Source organism: Coregonus lavaretus (genome assembly GCF_964263955.1).
Source record: "Coregonus lavaretus genome assembly, chromosome: 7".
NCBI classification, from domain to species: Eukaryota; Metazoa; Chordata; class Actinopteri; order Salmoniformes; family Salmonidae; genus Coregonus; species Coregonus lavaretus.
In genome coordinates this window covers 7,118,139-7,144,844 of record NC_139994.1, presented here as the reverse complement: position 1 = coordinate 7,144,844, position 26,706 = coordinate 7,118,139, and the positions used below count along the sequence as shown (strand labels likewise).

Here is a 26,706-nt window from a genome sequence, read left to right as displayed (position 1 = left end):
GGAGAGGAGGGAGAGGAGAGGAGAGAGAGAGAGGGAGAGAGAGGAGAGAGGAGAGGGAGAGAGAGAGAGGAGAGGAGAGGAGAGGAGAGGAGAGGAGAGGAGAGAGAGAGAGGAGAGGAGAGAGGAGAGAGAGAGGAGAGGAGAGGAGAGGAGAGAGGAGAGGAGAGAGGGAGAGAGGAGAGGAGAGAGGGAGAGGAGAGAGGTGAGAGGGAGAGGAGAGAGGGAGGAGAGAGGAGAGAGAGGGAGAGGAGAGAGGAGAGGAGAGAGGAGAGAGAGAGAGGAGAGGAGGAGAGGAGAGGAAGGGAGAGAGGAGAGAGAGGAGAGGAGAGAGAGAGAGGAGAGAGAGGAGAGGAGAGAGAGGAGAGAGGAGAGAGGAGAGAGGAGAGAGGAGAGAGGAGAGAGGAGAGAGGAGAGGAGAGAGGGAGAGAGGAGAGGAGAGAGGTATGGAGAGAGAATGAAGTGAGAGATATGAAGAGAGAGGAGAGGTGAGGAGAGGATAGAAACGAGGAGAAGAGAAGAATGAGAGTGAAAAAAACAAGGAGAAGAGATCACTTGAAAAGAAAGACAAAATTAACACTATATCAGTGGAGGCTGGTGAGGGGAGAACGGTTCATAATAATGCCTGGAAAGGAGTCAATGGAATGGCATCAAACACATAGAAACCATGTGTTTGATACCATTCCACTCACTCCGCTCCAGCCATGAGCCAATCCTCCCCAATTAAGGTGCCACCAACCTCCTGTAAGTTACATATTCCCTATTCCCTGGTGGAGAGAGGAAAAGTACCACTTTCAGCCCCTTTCTATTTGTCACCCACTCTCTCAGCCCCTTTCTATCTGTCACCCCCCTCTCTCAGCCCCTTTCTATCTGTCACCCCCCTCTCTCAGCCCCTTTATATCTGTCACCACCACCTCAGCCCCTTTCTATCTGTCACCCCACTCTTTCAGCCCCTTTCTATATGTCACCCCCCACTCTCAGCCCCTTTCTATCGTCACCCTCCTCTCTCAATCTTTCACCCACCCCCCCTCTCAGCCTTTCTATCTGTCACCCCCCCAGCCCCTTTCTATCTGTCATCCCCCCTCAGCCCCTTTCTATCTGTCACCCCCCTCTTTCAGCCCCTTTCTATATGTCACCCCCCTCTCTCAGCCCCTTTCTATCTGTCACCCCCCTCTCTCAATCTTTCACCCCCCCTCTCTCAGCCCCTTTCTATCTGTCACCCCCCCAGCCCCTTTCTATCTGTCACCTCCCCTCTCAGCCTCTTTCTATCTTTCACCCCCCCCTCAGCCTTTCTATCTGTCACCCCCCTCTCTCAGCCCCTTTCTATCTGTCACCCCCCTCTCTCAGCCTTTCTATCTGTCACCCCCCTCTCTCAGCCTTTCTATCTGTCACCCCCCTCTCTCAGCCCCTTTCTATTTGTCACCCCTTCTCTCATCCTCTTTCTGTCACCCCCCTCTCTCAGCCCCTTTCTATCTGTCACCCCCCTCTCTCAGCCTTTCTATATGTCACCCCCCTCTCTCAGCTTTTCTATTTGTCACCCCACTCTCTCAGCCACTTTCTATTTGTCACCCCCCTCTCTCAGCCCCTTCCTATCTGTCACCCCCCCTCAGCCTTTCTATCTGTCACCCCCCTCTCTCAGCCTCTTTCTATCTGTCACCCCCTCTCTCAGCCCCTTTCTATCTGTTACACCCCCTCAGCCTCTTTCTATCTGTCACCCCGTCTCTCAGACCCTTTCTATCTGTCACCCCCCTCTCTCAATCTTTCACCCCCCTCTTTCAGCCCATTTCTATCTGTCACCCCACTCTCTCAGCCCCTTTCTATCTGTCACCCCCCCTCTCAGCCTCTTTCAATCTGTCACCCACCTCTCTCATCCTCTTTCTATCTGTCACCTCCCTCTCTCAATCTGAACCCGCTCTCTCAGCCCCTTTCTATCTGTCCCCCCCTCTCAGCCCCTTTCTATCCATCACCCCATATCTCAGCCCCTTTCTATCTGTCCCCCCCTCTCAGCCCCTTTCTATCCATCACCCCATATCTCAGCCCCTTTCTATCTGTCACCCCCCTCTCTCAGCCCCTTTCTATCTGTCACCCCCCTCTCTCAGCTCCCGCTACTATTTAATCAGATACAATTCAACAGAACGGAGTGCGGCAGAGACACACACACACACACACATTCACACACCTGGAATTAAACACTCCCTAACGTTTCAAAATTGATTCCATGCTGGGCTCACAGCGTTCAACCATTGCTGACTTCCATTCTGCTAAAACAATGGAATGAGATGAGGGGTGTTGGTGTGCTGTCTGCACGGCACTACCACTCTCCATCACTTTCACAGGGGAAATCATTGATGAACTGACGAGACAATAGAATTGTCCTCATTTGAAATAACTTTCATTAAAAAGCTGGAGAGATGGAGATAGCAGGAAGATTTCCGTTCAGTGGTAATGGTGTTTCAAAGTAGAAGAGAGATATTGAAATAGAAAGAGTGAGAGAGAGAGAGATCGCAAGAACTAAAGGCAGAGGTGGAGACAGACATACAGTAGACAATATAATAGAGATTAGGTGTAGTATAGGTGTAGTATAGGTGTAGAATAGGTAGGTGTAACATGGGTGTAGTATAGGTAGGTGCAGTATAGGTGTGGTATAAGTGTAGTATGGGTAGGTGTAGTATAGGAGTAGTATAGGTGTAGTATAGATGTAGTATAGATGTAGTATAGGAGTGTATAGGTAGGTGTAGTATTGATGTAGTATAGGTGTAATATAGGTGTAATATATGTGTAGTATTGGTGTAGTATACAGTGAGGGAAAAAAGTATTTGATCCCCTGCTGATTTTGTACGTTTGCCCACTGACAAAGACATGATCAGTCTATAATTTTAATGATAGGTTTATTTGAACAGTGAGAGACAGAATAACAACAAAGAAATCCAGAAAAACGCATGTCAAAAATGTTATAAATTGATTTGCATTTTAATGAGGGAAATAAGTATTTGACCCCTCTGTAAAACATGACTTAGTACTTGGTGGCAAAACGTTGGCAATCACAGAGGTCAGACGTTTCTTGTAGTTGGCCACCAGGTTTGCACACATCTCAGGAGGGATTTTGTTCCACTCCTCTTTGCAGATCTTCTCCAAGTCATTAAGGTTTCAAGGCTGACGTTTGGCAACTCGAACCTTCAGCTCCCTCCACAGATTTCCTATGGGATTAAGGTCTGGAGACTGGCTAGGCCACTCCAGGACCTTAATGTGCTTCTTCTTGAACCACTCCTTTGTTGCCTTGGCCGTGTGTTTTGGGTCATTGTCATGCTGGAATACCCATCCACGACCCATTTTCAATGCCCTGGCTGAGGGAAGGAGGTTCTCACCCAAGATTTGACGGTACATGGCGCCGTCCATCGTCCCTTTGATGCAGTGAAGTTGTCCTGTCCCCTTAGCAGAAAAACACCCCAAAAGCATAATGTTTCCACCTCCATGTTTGATGGTGGGGATGGTGTTCTTGGGGTCATAGGCAGCATTCCTCCTCCTCCAAACACAGCGAGTTGAGTTGATGCCAAAGAGCTCGATTTTGGTCTCATCTGACCACAACACTTTCACCCAGTTCTCCTCTGAATCATTCAGATGTTTGTTGGCAAACTTCAGACGGGCCTGTATATGTGCTTTCTTGAGCAGGGGGACCTTGCGGGCGCTGCAGGATTTCAGTCCTTCACAGCGTAGTGTGTTACCAATTGTTTTCTTGGTGACTATGGTCCCAGCTGCCTTGAGATCATTGACAAGATCCTCCCGTGTAGTTCTGGGCTGATTCCTCACCGTTCTCATGATCATTGCAACTCCACGAGGTGAGATCTTGCATGGAGCCCCAGGCCGAGGGAGATTGATAGTTATTTTGTGTTTCTTCCATTTGCGAATAATCGCACCAACTGTTGTCACCTTCTCACCAAGCTGCTTGGCGATAGTCTTGTAGCCCATTCCAGCCTTGTGTAGGTCTACAATCTTGTCCCTGACATCCCTGGAGAGCTCTTTGGTCTTGGCCATGGTGGAGAGTTTGGAATCTGATTGATTGATTGCTTCTGTGGACAGGTGTCTTTTATACAGGTAACAAGCTGAGATTATGAGCACTCCCTTTAAGAGTATGCTCCTAATCTCAGCTCGTTACCTGTATAAAAGACACCTGGGAGCCAGAAATCTTTCTGATTGAGAGGGGGTCAAATACTTATTTCCCTCATTAAAATGCGAATCAATTTATAACATTTTTGACATGCGTTTTTATGGATTTTGTTGTTGTTATTCTGTCTCTCACTTTTCAAATAAACCTACAATTAAAATTATAGACTGATAATTTCTTTGTCAGTGGGCAAACATACAAAATCAGCAGGGGATCAAATACTTTTTTCCCTCACTGTATGTGTAGTATAGGTGTAATATAGGTGTAGTATAGGTAGGTGTAGTATAGGTATGTGGAGTATAGGTGTAGTGTAGATGTAGTATAGGTGAATATAGGTGGAGTATAGGTGTAGTATAGATGTAGTATAGGTGAATATAGGTGTAGTATATGTAGGTGCAGTATAGGTGCAATATAGGTATGTGTAGTATAGGTGGATATAGGTGTAGTATGCTGTATGTGTAGTATAGGTGTAGTATTGGTGTAGTATAAGTGTAGTATAGCTGTAGTATAGGTGTAGTATTGGTAGCTGTAGTATAGGTGTAGTATTGGTAGGTGTGGTATAGGTGAAAATAGGTATAGTATAGTTGCAGTATACTTTGTGTAGTATAGGTGTAGTATATGTGTAGTATTGGTGTAATATAGGTGCAGTATAGGTGTAGTATTGGTAGGTGTAGTATAGGTGTAGTATTGTTGTAGTATAGGTGTAGTATTGGTAGGTGTAGTATAGGTGTAGTATAGGTGTAGTATAGGTGTGGTATTGGTGCAGTATAGGTGCAGTATAGGTGTAGTTTAGGTGTAGTATTGGTAGGTGTCTTATAGGTGTAGTATAGGTGCAGTATAGGTGTAGTATAGGTGCAGTATAGGTGTAGTTTAGGTGTAGTATTGGTAGGTGTCTTATAGGTGTAGTATAGGTGCAGTATAGGTGTAGTATAGGTGCAGTATAGGTGTAGTATAGGTGCAGTATAGGTGTAGTATAGGTGTAGTATAGGTGCAGTATAGGTGTAGTATAGGTGTAGTATAGGTGTAGTATAGGTGCAGTATAGGTGTAGTATAGGTGTAGTATAGGTAGGTGTAGTATAGGTGTAGTATACCGTATGTGTAGTATTAGTGTAGTATAGGTGTAGTATATGTGTAGTATAGGTGTATATTATGTGTAGTATAGGTGTACTATATGTGTAGTATTGGTGTAGTATAGGTGTAGTGTTGGTATAGTATATATAGTAAACTCACAGGTAGTCCAGATGAGCCTTGAGGACCAGGAAAACCAGGAGGACCCTGTAGAGGAGAAACATGCAATGAGAGGGGCAGCTAAAACAATGGTTCTGAGTTCTGATTTGTTAACCATTAGTGTTGAAGACACTGGGTTACTACTCCAATCTAAAAGGGATCAAAGCTGGGACTAAGAGACTGAAAAACAGCTTCTATCTCAAGACCATCAGACTGTTAAATAGCCATCACTAGCCGGCCTCCACCCAGTACCCTGTCCTGAACTTAGCCGCTGTCACTAAGCCGGCTACCAACCGGTTACTCAACACTGCACCTTAGAGGCTGCTGACCTATGTACATGGAATCACTGGTCACTTTAATAAATGTTTACATACTGTTTTACTAATTTCATATATATATATATATACTGTATTCTACTGTATTCTAGTCAATGCCACTCCGACTTTTACTTTGTGATTTGTGTGTATTGCTGTGAATTGTTATATACTACTGCACTGTTGGAGCTAGGAACACAAGCATTTCATTACACCCACAATAACATCTGCTAAATATGTGTATTTGATTTGGATACTATTGCTAAAGGGATACTATTCTAAAGGGATACTATTGATAAAGGGATAATATTGCTAAAGGGATAATATTGCTAAATGCATACTATTGCTAAAGGGACACTATTGCTAAAGGGACACTATTGCTAAAGGAATAGTATTGCTAAAGGATAGTATTGCTGAAGGGATACTATTGCTAAAGGGATACTATTGCTAAAAGGATACTATTGCTAAAGGGATTGTATTGCTAAAGGGATACTATTGATAAAGGGATACTATTGCTAAATGGATACTATTGCTAAAAGGTTACTATTGCTAAAAGCATACCATTGCTAAAGGGATAGTATTGCTAAAGGGATACTATTGCTAAAGGGACACTATTGCTAAAGGAATAGTATTGCTAAAGGATAGTATTGCTGAAGGGATACTATTGCTAAAGGGATACTATTGCTAAAGGGATACTATTGCTAAAAGGATACTATTGCTAAAGGGATTGTATTGCTAAAGGGATACTATTGATAAAGGGATACTATTGCTAAATGGATACTATTGCTAAAAGGTTACTATTGCTAAAGCGATGCTATTGCTAAAAGGATACTTATGGAAAAAGTTAACGATTGACTAATTTACATCAATAACGATGTAGTTCTAAGATGCGCCACTAGAGGGCTGTATGACATCGCGTGTAAAGTATCAACATGAAGTTCCTTCATTCTGCTTGATCCCTCAACGATGAAGCTTTATAAGACACACAGGCCACGTAAACACTGCGGCCCTGGTCCAACACTGTGGAAATGCAGCCAACCTACTTGAAAATGTGTGTCTGTTGGAAGGAATCACTGATCTACAAAGGGAAGCACAGCCGCAAGCTGCCCAGTGACACAAGACTTCCAGACGAGCTAAACCACTTCTATGCTCGCTTCGAGGCAAGCAACACTGAAGCATGCATGAGAGCACCAGCTGTTCCGGATGACTATGTGATCACACTCTCCGTAGCCAATGTGAGTAAGACTTTTAAGCAGGTCAACATTCACAAGGCCGCAAGGCCAGACCGATTACCAGAACGTGTACTCCGAGCATGTGCTGACCAACTGGCAAGTGTCTTCACTGACATTTTCAACATGTCCCTGACTGAGTCTGTAATACCAACATGTTTCAAGCAGACCACCATAGTTCCCGTGCCCAAGGACACTAAGATAACCTGCCTAAATGACTACCGACCCGTAGCACTGACGTCTGTAGCCATGAAGTGCTTTGAAAGGCTGGTCATGGCTCACATCAACACCATTATCCCAGAAACCCTAGACCCACCTGTAATTTGCATACCACCCCAACAGATCCACAGATGTTGCAATCTCTATTGCACTCCACACTGCCCTTTCCCACCTGGACAAGAGGAACACCTACGTGAGAATGCTATTCATTGACTACAGCTCAGCATTCAACACCATAGTGCCCTCAAAGCTCATCACTAAGCTAAGGATCCTGGGAGTCAACACCTCCCTCTGCAACTGGATCCTGGACTTCCTGACGGGCCGCCCCCAGGTGGTAAGGGTAGGTAACAACACATCTGCCACACTGATCCTCAACACGGGGGCCCCTCAGGGGTGCGTGCTCAGTCCCCTCCTGTACTCCCTGTTCAACCATGACTGCATGGCCAGGCACGACTCCAACACCATCATTAAGTTTGCCGATGACACAACAGTGGTAGGCCTGATCACCGACAACGATGAGACAGCCTATAGGGAGGAGGTCAGAGACCTGGCCGTGTGGTGCCAGGATAAGAACCTCTCCCTCAACGTGACCAAGACAAAGGAGATGATTGTGGACTACAGGAAAAAAAAGAGGACTGAGCACGCCCCCATTCTCATCGACGGGGCTGTAGTAGAACAGGTTGAGAGCTTCAAGTTCCTTGGTGTCCACATCACCAACGAACTATCATGGTCCAAACACACCAAGACAGTCGTGAAGAGGGTATGACAAAGCCTATTCCCCCTCAGGAGACTGAAAAGATTTGGCATATGTCCTCAGATCCTCAAAAAATTCTACAGCTGCACCATCGAGAGCATCCTGACTGGTTGCATCACCGCTCGGCCTCCGACCGCAAGGCACTATAGAGGGTAGGGCGTACGGCCCAGTACATCACTGGGGCCAAGCTTCCTGCCATCCAGGACCTCTATACCAGGCGGTGTCAGAGGAAGGCCCTCAAAATTGTCAAAGGCTCCAGCTACCCTAGTCATAGACTGTTCTCTCTGCTACCGCACGGCAAGCGGTACCGGAGTGCCAAGTCTAGGTCCAAAAGACTTCTCAACAGCTTCTACCCCCAAGCCATAAGACTCCTGAACAGTTAATTATGGCTACCCGGACTATTTGCACTGTGGTTAGAGTGTTGAGCCAGTAACCAAAAGATCGCTGGTTTGAATAGCAGGTGAAAAATCTATTGATGTGTCCTTGAGCAAGGCACTTAACCCTAATTAGCTCCAGGGGTGCTGTACTACTATGGCTGACCCTGTAAAACAACACATTTCACTGCACCTATGTGACAATAAAATATTATTTTATATGGTCAGCTGATAGACACCCAGTTCTTCTTACAGACACCATGCTTTGACTCTGTTGTGCTGGCTTATAATATATCTACTAAACCCTTATGAAGTGTTATAATGCCCTACAATCTCTTGTGTAGAACTCACCATATTCCCTGGTACACCAGCTTGTCCCCTTTGACCCTGAGGACCCTGGGAAATGTAGGCAGAAAGGTACTTTGTGTTAGAGATTCAACACACCAATAACACGCAACTCGCTATATTTCACCACTCACACACGCACACGCACACACACAATTACCGTCTCCCCCCTTATTCCAGGTGATCCTGGTGTTCCTGGGTGGCCTGGTGTTCCTGGTGTTCCTGGTCCAGAGCAGCCTCCATTAGCTCCATTGGTGTTAGTGGTGGTCTACATATCATATCAAATCAAATGTTATTTTATATATAGACAAGAAGATAAAGAAATTATTCAGTGTGTGTGTGTGTGTGTTGCGTGTGTGTGTGTGTGTGTGTGTGTGAGTTGCGTGCGTGTGTTGCATGTGTGTGTGCGTGTGTGTGTTGCGTGTGTTTGTGTGTGAGCGCGTGTGTGTGAGTTGCGTGCGTGTGTTGCGTGTGTGTGTGCGTGTGTGTGCGCGTGCATGTGTGAATGTAAGCGTTAGAGACTTACAGGCGCCTGTGCAGCCTCCTCCCTCTGCAGTCTTTGGTTTCTGAAACACTGCAACACATAGAGAAAGGCCATGAGTACAATGGATTGGAATTTCAGTCTACTTCCTGAATTGACTGGAATTGACAGCAACCCTGTTAGGTACCAGTGATTCATGAACCAAGAATAAACATGTAGAATTTCCAGGACTATAATCTGAGGCAAAATTTTATACACCCCTAACCACGTCACCTGTGCAACCCCTTCCCCCCACCCCCACGCTCCCTTCCCCCTGCCTCTCACCCTCTCACAGCCGTCAGGGGCATGGCCTACGGCAGGCTTGCCCTCATCTCCCTTCTCTCCCTTGGTGCCCGCCATGCCTGGTACCCCTGGCAAACCCTTGGAGCAGTCCTCACACACCTCCTGCAGCAGAGGACACACGCACACAGACAGACGTTTATAACATGAAATGTGTGTGCTTAATGTACACTACATGGACAGTTCATGCACCTTGGTGTTATTTTTCAAGATCAATACTATAAAAGTCTAACTTCCAGAGTGCACCTCCCTACCTCCTGTCTTACCTGTCCATCTCCTCGACTGTCCTGGTCCTGAGGCAGCCTCAGATGCTGAGGGAGGGAAGGGGGAGGGGGCTATGAAAGGGGGGGGGGGGAGTCAGTGAGAGAGGGGGAGAGGAGAGTCAGTGGGGGGGATCAGAGGGGGATAGGAGAGTCAGTGAGGGAGAGGGGATCAGAGGGGGAGAGGAGGGTCAGTGAGGGAGGGGGATCAGGAGGGGGAGAGGAGAGTCAGTGAGGGAGAGGGGATCAGAGGGGGAGAGGAGGGTCAGTGAGGGAGGGGGATCAGGAGGGGGAGAGGAGAGTCAGCGAGGGAGGGGGATCAGGAGGGGGAGAGGAGAGTCAGTGAGGGAGGGAGGGGGAGAGGAGAGTCAGTGAGGGAGGGAGGGGGGAGGGGATCAGGAGGGGGAGAGGAGATTCAGTGAGGGAGGGAGGGGGAGAGGAGAGTCAGTGAGGGAGGGAGGGGGGAGGGGGTCAGAGGGGGAGAGGAGAGTCAGTGAGGGAGGGGTAAAAGGCTTCAAGTAGAAGTTGCCCTTAGGCACTGATCTATGATCAGTTTATCCTTCCCAAATCCTAATCTTAATCACTAAGGAGGGGCCAATGCAAAACTGATCTTAGATCAACGTCTAGGGGCAACTTCATCCTTCTACAGTAAAAATGTTGGGGTTTATACAACTATAATGTATAAGTACAATTGATTTCTGCACATTGATGCAACAGTGCAAAGTGTTGAACTGCAGTACAGTGCAAACGGTGTTGAACTGCAGTACAGTGCAAACGGTGTTGAACTGCAGTACAGTGCAAATTCGATGAACGATCCATTCAGGAGTCCCAAATAGTACTCAATTCCCCATGTAGTGTTGTACATTTGTCCAGAATCACATAGGCCACTAGAGGGAATAGGGTACCATTTAAGATTTGCCCAAGGAGACACAAAACATTCAAAATCACAAGGTTTTGCAAGTCTTTCAAAGCAGGTTGGTATTTAATTCCAGGTATTAATTGGGATTATTGTTAGAGTTTTAAAGTTAAATGATTTACAACATGGTTGGCCTGAAACATTTGTACCACTCCAATCACACCAGGAAACCCACTTACAGTACAATACTTCCACTTTTTAGCAGTGGGGCCCTTCACACAGTGAGAGAACCTGTGAATTGCAGTTCACCTGGTTTCAAACCCATTTAAAACCAATTGGCTTTGTTGAAATGGTTGTTATTATAGCCAGAAGGGCTAATTTGAGCTAGCATGGTGCAGCTCAATAGGTTTGTTAGACTAAGGTTGTATGCATTAAACAGGACCTGTCAGAGAGTCTGTCATTCACTTTCAATATCATCCTATTTAAATATCCTGCAATTTTGTTAAATTGTCTTTTTTTTTTAATGGATTCATTTGCATTCAAATAACTTACCGGTTAAATTGTGTTTCTGAGAAAGTTTTTAGTTTTTTAAGGATACATTTATACTTAGCTAAGACTAAGCTAAGAGTGCATTAAGAATTAAGCTAAGAGTGAATCGTTTTAATAGTCTGTTTTAGGGGATTTAATACATTGAAACTCAACATGCAGGCAGGCCCATGGAGCTAGAGAGCAGCTGGTAGGTCTGTCTGTCTGTCTGTCTACTGATGTTCGGACTGAAGCACTTCTGGAGTGTGTATAATGTGGACATGTTTAACTATTCTTGTGGGGACCAGAAGTCCCCACAAAAATACTAAACAAACAAAAATTTGACCAACTGGGGACATTTTGTTAGTCCCCACGAGGTCAAATGCTATTTCTAGGGGTTAAGGTTTGAATTAGTGTTAGGGTTAGAATTCCGTTAAGGGTTAGGGTTAGGAGCTAGGGTTAGGGGTTAGGAAAAATATGATTTTGAATGGGACTGAATTGTGTGTCCCCACAAGGTTAGCTGTACAAGACTGTGTGTGTGTGTTTGTGTGTGTGTGTGTGCGTGTGTGTGTGTGTGTGCGTGTGTGTGTGTGTGTGTGTGTGTGTGTGTGTGTGCGTGCGTGCGTGGATGTGTGTGTGAAGCCAAGTTTCCACTGTGGGTAGATTGATTATTATGTTGAGGGTGTGTGTGTGTGTGTGTGTGTGTGTGTGTGTGTGTGTGTGTGTGTGTGTGTGTGTGTGTGTGTGTGTGTGTGTGTGTGTGTGTGTGTGTGTGTGTGTGTGTGTGTGTGTCTGTGTGTGTGTGTGTCTGTGTGTGTGTGTCTGTGTGTGTGTGTGTGTGTGTCTGTGTGTGTGTGTGTGTCTGTGTGTGTGTGTCTGTGTGTGTCTGTGTGTGTCTGTGTGTGTGTGTCTGTGTGTGTGTATGTGTGTGTGTGTCTGTGTGTGTGTATGTGTGTGTGTGTCTGTGTGTGTGTGTGTGTGTGTGTGTGTGTGTGTGTGTGTGTGTGTGTGTGTGTGGCAGGGAGCTGAGATGGATGGCAATGATATGGAAACTAGAGCTCATAGGGCAGCACTCTCAGCCGCAGAGCTAAAGGCTCTTACTGTACTCAGCATAACAAGGCTGAACAGCAGAGTACAACAAAGCTCTTTGACTCAAACGAGTGGCTGCACACACACACTCACACATTGCCTTTATGACACTACGTTAATAATGTGTGAGTGTGTTTGTATATGTATGTGTGTGTGTGTGCGTGCATGCTTTTGGGGCACAAATCAATGGTAAAAGTCTCTCCAAAAGGCAAAAAGTGCATTTTAAGACAGAAAGTAAAGTGTGAGGACATTAATTTCTCTGAATTATAAAAACACACAGTATACTTTGCCACTACGCACTGCCACTCAGTCGTAGTGTGCCTACTGTATAGTTTTGTGTTGAAATTGTAGAGATCCTCAATTAACTTCTGCCAGTGCTCCAGTCACTACAGTCTCTCTCTCTCCCCCCATCAGCCAAATCACAAAGCCGTGGCACTCTCCTCTAGCTCCGCCTCCTACTGTATGTCTGGCATGGGTTGGGGTCAAATCCATTTCAATTTAGACAATTCAGCTAATGAATTATATAATCAGAAAGTGTAATTGATATTCATTGACACTGACAATAGTTTTTCCCAATTCTGGAATTGGATTTTCAAATGTTCAGTGTCTGAAGTGTCTGAATTTAAATGGAGGTGACTCCCCCCTTGCTGTCTGTTTACTTACAGTTGTCCCAGGCAGACCCGGCTGCCCTGGTACCCCGTCGTTGCCAGGGATACCCTGAAAGAAGGAACTGAGGTTCAACTGGTTTTAGCCAATCACAGGCTTGCCACATCCCTCTTCACCAACGGTCAGAGGGGTCACAGGTTCAAGGTTGAAGGAACAACCAATCACCTGTGTTCTCCCTCTCCTGGTTTGTGTTCAGACTCTTCTGGTTTGGTTGTTTAGTTTTTAAAAACTATTTAAATTCATTTAAATAGTTTGATTATAGTTTAGTGTAAATCATTTGATTGTTTTGTCTAATTTTGAGAGATAAACACAATACCAGATTAAAGACCATGCAGGGATCTCTGTGCAAGAGGTGAATATATATATATGTTTTAAAGTGCTTTGATTTCAACAATTTGATTTACGCACACAAAGTTATGGTTGGGTGCTTGATGAATACATGAATATCATATTCAGATGAATCAATCTATTGTCTTACACAGTGAACTCAGCCTGGTCTTTAAGAACCAATATTACATGTTTGTTTCCAATGGAAACAAGGGACCCATTTGTCATGTAAACTCCTCTCAGCATTCCCATTCATCTGATTTACCTTTGTACACTGTTCAGAATGAATTAGGATTTCAGATTTCCCCTACAATCAGAGGAAATATTCTCCTAACACTTTATTTGAAGGTCTTCTAATTTACAATAAGTTTACTAAATGGTTAAATAACTATTTAATTATGATTTATAAGCAGTTTATAACATCAATATTCCCAACAATATTACTAATGTATCATATTTTGATAGTAATATTCAACAATCCCAAAGCTTCCCACAAGAGTTAGTGAATGTTTAAAGCCGTGCTAAGATTTAACAAAGACTCCCATTATACCTTTACAGCCCACAGGGTTAACAATTAGCATAGTTTCATTACATGGATATGGTTTAAGCTATTGTATTGATGCAATAGTTATATATGTACTTGCATATTTACTTTTACTATTGTGTAACATGTTTAAATTATGAAATGTAAGATAATCATTTGCAATTTTAATCTGGTCTTAATTTGCATTTAGAGTTTTATTAGCTATGACCCCAAGCTGCCCAAGCCAGAACCCAATATGGAAGCCAAACCTGAAAAGGAAATAAGGGACCCGGAAGGAGGAAGGTGGACAGTGAAAGGTGGAAGGTGGTAGGAGGAAGGTTAAGGTGGAAGGTGGAAGGTGGAAGATGGAAGGAGGAAGGTGGAAGGTGGAAGGAGGAAGGTGAAAGGTGGTAGGAGGAAGGTGGAATATGGAAGGTGGTAGGTGGAAGGACGAAGAAGGAAGGTGGAAGGTGGAAGGTGGAAGGAGGAAGGTATAAGGTGGAAGGTGGAAGGAGGAAGGTGAAAGGTGGAAGGTGGTAGGAGGAAGGAGGCAGGAGGAAGGTGGTAGGAGGAAGGGGGTAGGAGGAAGGTGGAAGATTGAAGGTGGAAGGTGGATGGTGGAAGGAGGAAGGTGGAAGGGAGTAGGAGGAAGGTGGAAAATGGAAGGTGGAAGGACGAAGGAGGAAGGTGGAAGGTGGACCGTGAAAGGTGAAGGTGGAAGGAGGAAGGTTAAGGTGGAAGGTAGAAGGTGGAAGATGGAAGGAGGAAGGTGGAAGGTGGAAGGAGGAAGGTGAAAGGTGGTAGGAGGAAGGTGGAATATGGAAGGTGGTAGGTGGAAGGACGAAGAAGGAAGGTGGAAGGTGGAAGGAGGAATGTATAAGGTGGAAGGTGGAAGGAGGAAGGTGAAAGGAGGAAGGTGGTAGGAGTAAGGAGGCAGGAGGAAGGTGGTAGGAGGAAGGGGGTAGGAGGAAGGTGGAAGATGGAAGGTGACAGGTGGATGGTGGAAGGTGGAAATTAGTAGGAGGAAGGTGGAAAATGGAAGGTGGAAGGTGGAAGGACGAAGGAGGAAGGTGGAAAGGTGGAACTAGGAAGGTGGGAGGTGGAAGGTGGAAGGAGGAAGGTGGAAGGTGGTAGGAGGAAGGAGGAAGGAGGAAGGAGGTAGGAGGAAGGTGGAAGGTGGAAGGTGGAAGGTGGAAGGTGGAAGGTGGAAGGTGGAAGTTGGAAGGTGAAAGGTATTAGGAGGAAGGTAAAAGGTGGAAGGAGGAAAGTGGAAGGTGGAAGGACGAAGAAGGAAGAAGGAAGGTGGAAGGTTAAAGGAGGAAGGTGGAACGTAGTAGGAGGAAGGAGGTAGGAGGAAGGAGGTAGGAGGAAGGAGGTAGGAGGAAGGTGGAAAGGAGGAAGGAGGTAGGAGGAAGTTGGAAGGTGGATGGTGGAAGGAGGAAGGTGGTAGGTGGTAGGAGGAAGGTGGAAGATGGAAGATGGAAGGTGGAAGGTAGAAAAGAAGGAGGAAGGTGGAAGGTGGTAGGAGGAAGGTGGAAGATGGAAGTGGAAGGTGGAAGGTGGAAGGTGGAAGGTGGAAGGAGGAAGGTGGGAGGTGGAAGGTGAAAGGAGGAAGGTGGTAGGTGGTAGGAGGAAGGTGGAAGATGGAAGATGGAAGATGGAAGGTGGAAACGAAGGAGGAAGGTGGAAGGTGGTAGGAGGAAGGTGGAAGGTGGAAGATGGAAGATGGAAGATGGAAGGTGGAAGGTGGAAGGTGGAAGGAGGAAGGTGGGAGGTGGAAGGTGAAAGGAGGAAGGTGGTAGGTGGTAGGAGGAAGGAGGTAGGAGGAAGTTGGTAGGAGGAAGGAGGTAGGAGGAAGGTGGAAGGTGGAAGGTGGAAGGTAAAATGTGGAAGGAGGAAGGTGGAAGGTGGAAGGTGGAAGGAGGAAGGTGGAATGTGGAAGGACGAAGGAGGAAGGTGGTAGGTGGAAGGAGGAATGTGGAAGGAGGAAGGTGGAAGGTGGAAGGAGGAAGGAGGTAGGAGGAAGGTGGTAGGAGGAAGGAGGTAGGAGGAAGGTGGTAGGTGGAAGGAGGAATGTGGAAGGTGGAAGGTGGAAGGTGGAAGGAGGTAGGAGGAAGGTGGTAGGAGGAAGGAGGTAGGAGGAAGGTGGTAGGAGGAAGGAGGAAGGTGGAAGGTGGTAGGAGGAGAGCAGAAAAATAGTGTGGAGGAAAATGAGCAACAAGAGTGAGAACAATGGAGTGGAGAAGAGAAGAAAGAGAGAGAGATAGAGAGAGAGAGAAAAGTGACAGAGGGGGAGAGAGAGAGAGAGAGAGAGAGAGAGAGATGAGAGAGAAACGTGACAGAGAGAGAGAGAGAGAGAGAGAGAGAGAGAGAGAGAGAGAGAGAGAGAGAGAGAGAGAGAGAGAGAGAGAGAGAGAGAGAGAGAGAGAGAGAGAGAGAGAGAGAGAGAGAGAGAGAGAGAGAGAGTGAGAGAGAGACAAAGAGACAGAGAGACAGAGAGAAAGGGCCAAAGTATATTCATTTTAATGAATGCTCCCCCTCTCTCCTACCTGGGGTCCTGGGATGCCGATGAAGCCCTGTAGCCCAGGAGGGCCAGGAGGACCTGGTGGTCCCGGAGGCCCCTGGAACACACACACACACACAGATACACATATATCCAGTGAGACTTTGCGAACCACACAACATCGTCAGGCATCATTTGGAGCCTAATTATTCCAACAACAAAAACAAATTCAATTGATATTCAGCCAAGTGACACTAGTGAACTGAAGCCAAAAGGCAGACATGGCTAATAGATGATAGAGAGACCAGACCTGCCACATGTTTCCTCCCAGAGTTCCTGGGGCTCCCTGCAAGGCAGGAGTAGTCAAATTCAGAGTACATCATCAGCAGATCATAAGTATGCATGAACAAACACTGGCACCCTACAGTGAAACAATTATCCTGCAGAAGAACGCAAAACTAATTAAAAAACAGCTGTGTATGTGTATGCATGTGTGTGTGTGTACGCGCAAACTAGCCATACTCACAGGTCCTCCTGTTCCTCCTATTCCTGCGTATGGAGGGCTGATACAGTTACACTCTCCAGGTTCACCCTGAAAAACACCCAGAAAACCATCACACACCTCTCATAGATCACACAGACAAGTTGTGAAATAATTATACTGTATCGTTGACACTAAGGCCAGAATCCAAACTTGAGTTCTGTGTTGCTTAAAATGAGCGGGCGATTTGCACTAAAGCCAAACTCAACATAGGATTCGATTTTTAGATAATGACTGAGAAAGAAACAGCATGCAGCGAGAGAGACGCCTGAAACTCTACACAAGCTGTCACTCATTCATAACTACTGTAATCTGAGTGACTATTTTCAGCTGTAATCATTCTAGGCCTTTGCTACAGTAGGTTTAGTTTGGTGAGAGAGTGAGTGAGAGGAGCTGAGGATATTACAATACATTTCAGCTGCTGGAATGTCCTCCTCTATGGCTTCGTTTACACATTCTGATATTTTTCCACTAATCAGTCTTTTGTCCAATCAGATCAGCTCTTTTGCCAACAATTGGGCAAAATATCAAAATTGGGCTGCCTGTGTAAACGCAGCCTATCTGTGTTTGTCTTTCAGATTCAGATTCAGAAAAGTAATGTCCTCAACGAGGCAATTCATTTAGCAGCAAACATAATACATACAGGGAAAATCACATATTTAAAAACAAGAACAACAGATAGCAATGAATATTTAAAAGCAAAGTAGGCTGGTTAAGTGCAATTTCATAGAAATGTCAGAATTAGGCTGAATGGCACATTCTAGACAGAATGAGGCTGGGATGTAAAGTGGCTGTTTATGGGCTCCTGACCAATTATGTTATTTTGTGTGTTTTATTTGCGCTGATCTTAACTTTTTTTTTGCATAATGTTTCCGCCATCTATGACCAAAAAGGGCCTCTGGACTTCAGAACAGAGATAACTAAACTCGATTTGGATGAAGAATTCTACCACCACAAACCGATGTTGGCACTAAGACCGCACTCAACGAGCTCTATAGGGCCCGAAGCCAAAAATAAAATGCTCATCCAGTGGCGATGCTCCTATTGGCCGTTGATTTTAATGCAGGAAAACTGAAATCTGTTTTACCTCATTTTTCCAAGCATGTCACCTGTTTAACTAGAGGGGAAAAAACTCTAGATCACCTCTACTCCACACACAGAGACTCATACAAAACTCTCCCTCACCATCCTTTTGTCAAATCTGACCATAACTCTATCCTCCTGATTCCTGCTTAAAAGCACAAATTCAAACAGGAAGTACCAGTGACACTCTCAATTCGGACGTGGTCTGATGAAGCAGATGCTAAGCACAGACTGGAATATGTTCCGGGATTCATCTGATGGCATTGAGGAGTTTACCACATCAGTCACCGGCTTCATTAATAAGTGCATCAACGACGTCGTCCCCACAGTGACCAGCGTACATATCCCAGCTATAAGCCATGGATTACAGGCAACATCCGCACTGAGCTAAAGGCTAGAGCTGCCGCTTTCAAGGAGCGGGACAGTAATTCCGCTACACCCTCCAGCGAAACATCAAACAGGCAAAGCATCAATAGAGGACTATGATCGAATCATACTACACCGGCTGACGCTCATCGGATGTGGCAGCACTTGCAAACTATAACAGACTACAAAGGGAAACCCAGCCACAAGCCTAACAGACGAGCTAAACGTCTTCTATGGTCATGTCGAGGCCAGCTATACAGAACCATGAGTGAGAGCACTAGCTGTTTCGGATGACTGTGTGATCATGCTCTCCATAGCCGATGTGAGTAAGACCTTCAACATTCATAAGTGCGTAATACCTACATGTTTCAAGCAGACCACCATAGTCCCCGTGCCCAAGAATGCCAAGGTAACCTGTCTTAATGACTATCGCCCCGTGGCACTCACATCTGTAGCCATGAAACGCATTGAAAGGCTGGTCATGACTCACATCAACACCATCATCCCAGACACCCTGGACCCAATTCGCATCTGCCCCAACAGATCCACAGATCAATCTCTATTGCACTCCACATTGACCTTTCCCACTTGGACAAAAGAAACACTGATGTGATAATGCTGTTCATTGACTACAGCTCAGCGTTCAACACCACAGTGCCCTCGAAATTCATCACTAAGCTAAGGGCCATGCGACTGAACACCCTCTGCAACTGGATCCTGGACTTCCTGACGGGCCGCCCCAGGTGGTAAGGGTAGGCAACAACACATCCGCCACGCTGACCCTCAACTTGGGGGCCCTTCAGGGGTGCGTGCTTCGTCCCCTCATGTACTCCCTGTTCACCCACGACTGCGTGGCTGCGCACGCCTCCAACACCATCATTAAGTTTGCTGATGACACAAAGGTGGTAGGCCTGATCACTGACAACTATGAGACAGCCTATAGGGAGGAGGTCAGAGACCTGGCAGTTTGGTGTCAGGACAACAATAAGACAAAGGAGCTTATCGTGGACTACATGAAACGGAGGGCTGAGCACACCACCATTCACATCGACAGGGCTGTAGTGGAGCGGGTCGAGAGCTTGAAGTTCCTCGGTGTCCACATCACCAAGGACCTATTATGGTCCAAACACACCAACACAGTCGTGAAGAGGGCACAATAACGCCTCTTCCCCCTTAGGAGGATGAAAAGATTTGGCATGGGCCCTTAGATCCTCAAAAAGTTAAACAGCTGCACAATCAAGAGCATTTTGACTGGCTGCATCACCCCTTGGTATGGCAACTGCTTGGCATCCGACCGCAAGGCGCTATAGAGGGTAATGTGGGTGTGTGTGTGTATGGCCCAGTACATCACTGGGACCGAGCTCCCTGCCATCCAGGACCTCTATACCAGGCAGTGTCAGAGGAAGGCCCACATTTTTTTCAAAGACTCCTGCCACACAAGCCACAGATGTTTCTCTCTGCTACCGCATGCCAAGCGGTACCAATACACCAAGTCTGGAACCAACAGGACCCTGAACAGCTTCTACCCCAAAGCCATACGACTTCTAAACAAGACTGCTAAATAGCTTAGCAAATGGCTACCCAGACTACCTGCAATTACCATTTTTTGCACTAACTCTCTTGCACTGACTCTATGCACACACACACTGGACTCTACCCACACACTCACACATACTTACACCACACACACACACACACACACACACTACATACACCCACACTACATACACCCACACATACATAACATGCACACACATGCATACTGACGGCACAAACACACACACACACTTGTTTTCGTGAAAATTCAGGACTTTTTGGAGCGTTAAAATGTTTGACCAATAAAACTCTTATTTTCCCTAACCACTAACCATAACCGTAACCCCCAAAACCCTAACCCTAACCCTAACCTTAACCCTAAACCTAACCCTAAACCTAACCCTTAAGCTTAAAATAGCATTTTAACAAATTCAGGACCTTTTCAGGACATTCAGGTGAAATGTTAGGACTTTGGGGTCCTGATAATGTTGGAAAACACACACACACACACACATCAAGACAAAGGAGATGATCATGGACTACAGGAAAAGCACGGCCGAGCACGCCCCCATTCTCATCAACGGGCCTGTAGTGGAGCAGGTTGAGAGCTTCAGGTTCCTTGGTGTCCACATCACCAACAAACTGTCATGGTCTAAACACACCAAGACAGTCGTGAAGAGGACACGACAATGCCTATTCCCCCTCAGGAGACTGAAAAGATTTGGCATGGGTCCTCAGATCCTCAAAAAGTTCTACAGCTGCACCATCAAGAGCATCCTGACTGGTTGCATCACCGCCTGGTCTGGCAACTGCTCGGCCTCCGACCGCAAGGCACTACAGAGGTTAGTGCGTACGGCCCAGTACATCACTGGGCAAAGCTTCCTGCCATCCAGGACCTCTATAGCAGGCAGTGTCAGAGGAAGGCCCTAAAAGTTGCCATAGACTCCAGCCACCCTAGTCATAGACTGTTCTCTTTGCTACCGCACGGCAAGCGGTACCAGAGCACCAAGTCTAGGTCCAAAAGGCTTCTTAACAGCTTCTACCCCCAAGCCATAAGACTCCTGAACAGCTAACAGAATGGGTACCCAGACTATTTGCATTGACCCCCCCCCCCCCCCCCCCCCCCCCCCCCGCTGCTGCTCTCTATTTATTATCTATGCATAGTCACTTTACCTCTACCTACATGTACATATTACCTCAATTACCTCGACTAACCTGTGCCCCCGCACATTGACTCTGTACCGGTACCCCCTGTATATAGCCTTGTTACTGTTATTTGATTTTAATTTAATTTATTCATTGTTTACTTCATTTTATTTAGTAAATGCTTTCTTAACACTTTTTCTTCTTAAAACTGCATTGTTGGTTAAGGGCTTGTAAGTAAGCATTTCACTGTAAGGCGCATGTGACAAATAACAATTTGATTTGATTAGATTTGATACACACACACTGCTACTGTTAATTATCTATCCTGTTGCCTATTCACCCCTACCTACATGTACAGTACATAGCTATAGTGGCTTGCGAAAGTATTCACCCCCCTTGGCGTTTTTCCTATTTTGTTGCCTTCCAACCTGGAATTAAAATGGATTTGGGGGGGGTTGTATTATTTGATTTACACAACATGCCTACCACTTTGAAGATGCAACATATTTTTTATTGTGAAACAAACAAGAAATATGACAAAAAAACAGAAGACTTGAGTGTGCATATGTATTCACCCCCCCAAAGTCAATACTTTGTAGAGCCACCTTTTGCAGTAATTACAGCTGCAAGCTTCTTGGGGTATGTCACTATAAGCTTGGCACATCTAGCCACCGGGATTTCTGCCCATTCTTCAAGGCAAAACTGCTCCAGCTCCTTCAAGTTGGGTGGGTTCCGCTGGTGTACAGCAATCTTTAAGTCATACCACAGATTCTCAATTGGATTGAGGTCTGGGCTTTGACTAGGCCATTCTAAGACATTTAAATGTTTCCCCTTAAACCACTCAAGTGTTGCTTTAGCAGTATGCTTAGGGTCATTGTCCTGCTGGAAGGCGAACCTCTGTCCCAGTCTCAAATCTCTGGAAGACTGAAACAGGTTTCCCTCAAGAATTTCCCTGTATTTAGCGCCATACATCAATCCTTCAAATCTGACCAGTTTCCCAGTCCCTGCCGATGAAAAACATCCCCACCATGCCTCTTTGATTAATGCCCTCCTTGCCTGGTCCGTGAGATTTGGTGGGCGGCCCTCTCTTGGCAGGTTTGTTGTGGTGCCATATTCTTTCAATTTTTTAATAATGGATTTAATGGTGCTCCGTGGGATGTTCAAAGTTTCTGATATTTTTTTATAACCCAACCCTGATCTGTACTTCTCAACAACTTTGTCCCTGACCTGTTTGGAGAGCTTCTTGGTCTTCATGGTGCCGCTTGCTTGGTGGTGTCCCTTGCTTAGTGGTGTTGCAGACTCTGGAGCCTTTCAGAACAGGTGTACTGAAATCATTTGACAGATCATGTGACACTTAGATTGTACACAGGTGGACTTAATTTAACTAATTATGTGACTTCTGAAGGTATTTGGTTGCACCAGATCTTATTTAGGGGCTTCATAGCAAAGGGGGTGAATACATATGCACGCACCACTTTTCCGTTATTAATTTTTTAGAATTCTTTGAACCAAGTTATTTTTTTAATTTCACTTCACCAATTTGGACTATTTTGTGTATGTCCATTACATGAAATCCAAATAAAAATCAATTTAAATTACAGGTTGTAATGCAACAAAATAGGAATAACGCCAAGGGGGATGAATACTTTTGCAAGGCACTGTACCTCAATGACCTCGTACCCCTGCACGTCGACTTGGTACTGGTACTCCCTACATGGCCATGTTATTTTCTACTCCATATACACATTGCATTTGGAAAGTACTCAGACCCCTTCCCTTTTCCACATTTTCTTACGTTACAGCCTTATTTTAAAATGGATTTAAAAAATCCTCATCAATCTACACACAATACCCCATAATGACAAAGAGAAAACAGGTTTTTAGAAATTTTAGCAAATGTATTGAAAAAAAACAAAAAAACACCTTAAGTATTCAGACCCTTTTCTATGAGACTCGAAATTGAGCTCAGGTGCACCCTGTTTCCATCTAACATCCTTGAGATGTTTCTACAACATGATTGGAGTCCACCTGTGGTAAATTTAATTGACTGGACATGATTTGGAAAGGCACACACCTGTCTCTATTCAGTCCCACAGTTGACAGTGCATGTCAGAGCAAAAAACAAGCCATGAGGTTGAAGGAATTGTCCGTAGAGCTCCGAGATAGGATTTTGTCGAGGCACAGATCAATGTCTGCAGCATTGAAGGTCCCCAAGAACACAGTGACCTCCATCATTCTTCAATGGAAGAAGTTTGGAACCACCAAGACTCTTCCTAGAGCTGGGTGCCCGGTCAAACTGAGCAATCGGGGGAGAAGGGCCTTGGTCAGGGAGATGACCAAGAACCGGATGATCACTCTGACAGAGCTGTGGGGATGTTTTTCAGCAGCATGGACTGGGAGATTAGTCAGGATCGAGGAAAAGATGAACGGAGCAAAGTACAGAGAGATCCTTGATGAAAACCTGCTCCAGAGCACTCAGGACCTCAGACTGGGGCCAAGGTTCACCTTCCAACAGGACAACAACCCTAAGCACACAGCAAAGACAACACAGGAGTGGCTTCGGGACAAGTCTCTGAATGTCCTTGAGAGGCCTAGCCAGAGCCCGGACTTGAACCCGATCGAACATCTCTGGAGAGACCTGAAAATAGCTGTGTAGCAACACTCCCCATCCAACCTGACAGAGCTTGTGAGGATCTGCAGAGAAGAATGGGAGAAACTCCCCAAATATAGTTGTGCCAAGCTTGTAGCATCATACTCAAGAAGACTCAAGGCTGTAATCGCTGCCAAAGGTGCTTCAACAAAGTACTGAGTAAAGGGTCTAAATACTTATGTTTGTAATATTTTATAAATTTGCTAAAATGTCTAAAAAACAGTTTTTGCTTCGTCATTATGGGGTACTGTGTGTAGACTAATAAAAAATTAAAATAAACACGTAATCCATTTTTGAATAAGGCTTTAACATTACAAAATGAGGGAAAAGTCAAGGGCTCTGAATACTTTTCGAATGCACTGTATACCCATGTTATACTCCCTATATACAGTATAGCCATGTTCTTTTTCCTCTGTATTTCTATTCTTTATTCACTGTGTATTTATTCCTCATGTCACTATTTCTATTTTTTTACTCTGCATTGTTGGAAAAGGACCCGTAACTAAGCGTTTCACTGTTAGTCTACACCTGTTGTCTACGAAGCATGTGATTTGATTTGAACGTTAAAGTGCAAAGTTCAATTAGTCCAACATGTTATTTAGGTGCAGTAGGCCTATTGCAGTAGCAGTGGTTTGGTTTTTACTTATGGTTGTCTTGCACTTTCCTTTTCCATCTCGCTCTCTTTCTTCCTCCCATGTCTTCCTTTTTCCTTCTCTTCCACTGTCTAGCTTCCTTCCTGATATCCTCTCTCTGGTCCGTTCTCTCCCTCCTCCTTCCCCCAGCTCTCTACATCTTTTTTTGCTCCCTCTTTCCCTGTCATTCTTTCACTTCAAATCTCCAATCATACCCCCCCCCCCCCCCCTTCTCTCTCTCTCTCTCGAAATCCAGATCATATAGAAATCTGTGTGTGTGACTCTCTTTAACAGTCATCCTCTGAGATGCTTGTGTTGGTTCAATCTCTCTCTCTCTCTCTCTCTCTCTCTCTCTCTCTCTCTCTCTCTCTCTCTCTCTCTCTCTCTCTCTCTCTCTCTCTCTCTCTCTCTCTCTCTCTCTCGCCCCCTCTTTTTTATTTTATTTTTATTTATTTCACCTTTATTTAACCAGGTAAGTTCTCATTTATAACTGCGACCTGGCCAAGATAAAGCAATGCAGTGCGATTAAAAACAACAACAACACAGAGTTATATATGGTATAAACAAAAACAAAACGTACAGTCAATAACACAATATAAAATCTATATACAGTGTGTGCAAATGTAGTAAGTTATGGAGGTAAGGCAATAAATAGGCCATAGTGCAAAATAATTACAATTTAGTATTAACACTGGAGTGATAGATATAAAGAACATGGTGTGCAAATAGAGATACTGGGGTGCAAATGAGCAAAATAAATAACAATATAAATAACAATATGGGGATGAGGTAGTTGGGTGGGCTGTGTACAGCTGCAGTGATCGGTAAGCTGCTCTGACAACTGATGCTTAAAGATAGTGAGGGAGATAAGTGTCTCCAGCTTCAGAGATTTTTGCAGTTCGTTCCAGTCATTTGCAGCAGAGAACTGGAAGGAATGGCGGCCAAAGGAGGTGCTGGCTTTGGGGATGACCAGTGAGATATACCTGCTGGAACGCATACTACGGGTGGGTGTTGCTATGGTGACCAATGATCTAAGATAAGGCGGGGATTTGACTAGAAGTGATTTATAGATGACCTGGAGCCAGTGGGTTTGGCGACGAATATGTAGTGAGGACCAGCCAACGAGAGCGTACAGGTCACAATGGTGGGTAGTATATGGGGCTTTGGTGACTAAATGGATGGCACTGTGATAGACTACATCCAATTTGCTGAGTAGAATGTTGGAAGATATTTTGTAAATGACATCGCCGAAGTCAAGGATCGGTAGGATAGTCAGTTTTACGAGGGCATGTTAAGCAGCATGAGTGAAGGAGGCTTTGTTGCGAAATAGGAAGCAGATTCTAGATTTAACTTTGGATTGGAGATGCTTAATGTGAGTCTGGAAGGAGAGTTTACGGTCTAACCAGACACCTAGGTATTTGTAGTTGTCCACATATTCTAAGTCAGACCCGTCGAGAGTAGTGATTCTAGTCGGGCGGGCGCAAGCAGCGTTCGATTGAAGAGCATGCATTTAGTTTTACTAGTGTTTAAGAGCAGTTGTAGGCCACGGAAGGAGTGTTGTATGGCATTGAAGCTCGTTTGGAGGTTTGTTAACACAGTGTCCAATGAAGGGCCAGATGTATACAAAATGGTGTCGTCTGCATAGAAGTGGATCTGAGAGTCACCAGCAGCAAGAGCGACATCATTGATATACACAGAGAATAGAGTCGGCCCGAGAATTGAACCCTGTGGCACACCCATAGAGACTGCCAGAGGTCCAGACAACTGGCCCTCCGATTTGACACATTCAACTCTATCAGAGAAGTAGTTGGTGAACCAGGCGAGGCAGTCATTTGAGAAACCAAGGCTATTTCGTCTGCCAATAAGAATGCAGAGTCAAAAGCCTTGGCCAGGTCGATGAAGACGGCTGCACAGTTCTGTCTTTTATCGATTGCGGTTATTATATTGTTTAGGACCTTGAGCGTGGCTGAGGTGCACCCATGACCAGCTCGGAAATGAGATTGCATAGCGGAGAAGGTATGGTGGGATTCAAAATGGTCGCTGATCTGTTTGTTAACTAGGCTTTCAAATACTTTCGAAAGGCAGGGCAGGATGGATATAGGTCTGTAACAGTTTGGATCTAGAGTGTCACCCCCTTTGAAGAGGGGGATGACCGCGGCAGCTTTTTGATCTCTGGTGATCTCAGACGATACGAAAGAGAGGTTGAACAGGCTAGTAATAGGGGTTGCGACAATTTCGGCGGATAATTTTAGAAAGAAAGGGTCCTGATTGTCTAGCCCAGCTTATTTGTAGGGGTCCAGATTTAGCAGCTCTTTCAGGACATCAGCTATCTGAATTTGGGTGAATTTGTGTATATTGGTTCCTGACTTCCCTGAAAAGTTGCATATCGCGGGGGCTGATCGATGCTAATGCAGTAATGACATTCTAGTGCTGTTGGTCTGATGGTAGCTCTAGTTAAGAGCCCTAGTCCTGTTCAGTGGGTCTGATGGTAGCATTAATTAATAGCCCTAGTCCTGTTCAGTGGGTCTGATGGTAGCATTAATTAAGAGTCCTAGTCCTGTT

At 45.4% G+C, this 26,706-nt stretch overlaps 1 protein-coding gene across 1 annotated transcript in view; it reads right to left on the bottom strand.

Moving 5' to 3' along the window:
- LOC311131860 (uncharacterized protein) overlaps window positions 1–26,706 on the bottom strand; it is a 165,680-nt gene that overhangs the window by 45,591 nt on the left and 93,383 nt on the right. The window contains exons 39-48 of the mRNA XM_084164988.1: window positions 16,717–16,782; window positions 16,501–16,536; window positions 16,237–16,308; window positions 12,835–12,888; window positions 9,708–9,776; window positions 9,427–9,546; window positions 9,148–9,195; window positions 8,782–8,889; window positions 8,628–8,672; window positions 5,390–5,434 (exon numbers count right to left, since the gene is read on the bottom strand). Of these exons, the coding sequence (XP_084021114.1) occupies window positions 5,390–5,434; window positions 8,628–8,672; window positions 8,782–8,889; window positions 9,148–9,195; window positions 9,427–9,546; window positions 9,708–9,776; window positions 12,835–12,888; window positions 16,237–16,308; window positions 16,501–16,536; window positions 16,717–16,782 (663 nt within the window). The remainder of the gene's footprint in view (window positions 1–5,389; window positions 5,435–8,627; window positions 8,673–8,781; window positions 8,890–9,147; window positions 9,196–9,426; window positions 9,547–9,707; window positions 9,777–12,834; window positions 12,889–16,236; window positions 16,309–16,500; window positions 16,537–16,716; window positions 16,783–26,706) is intronic.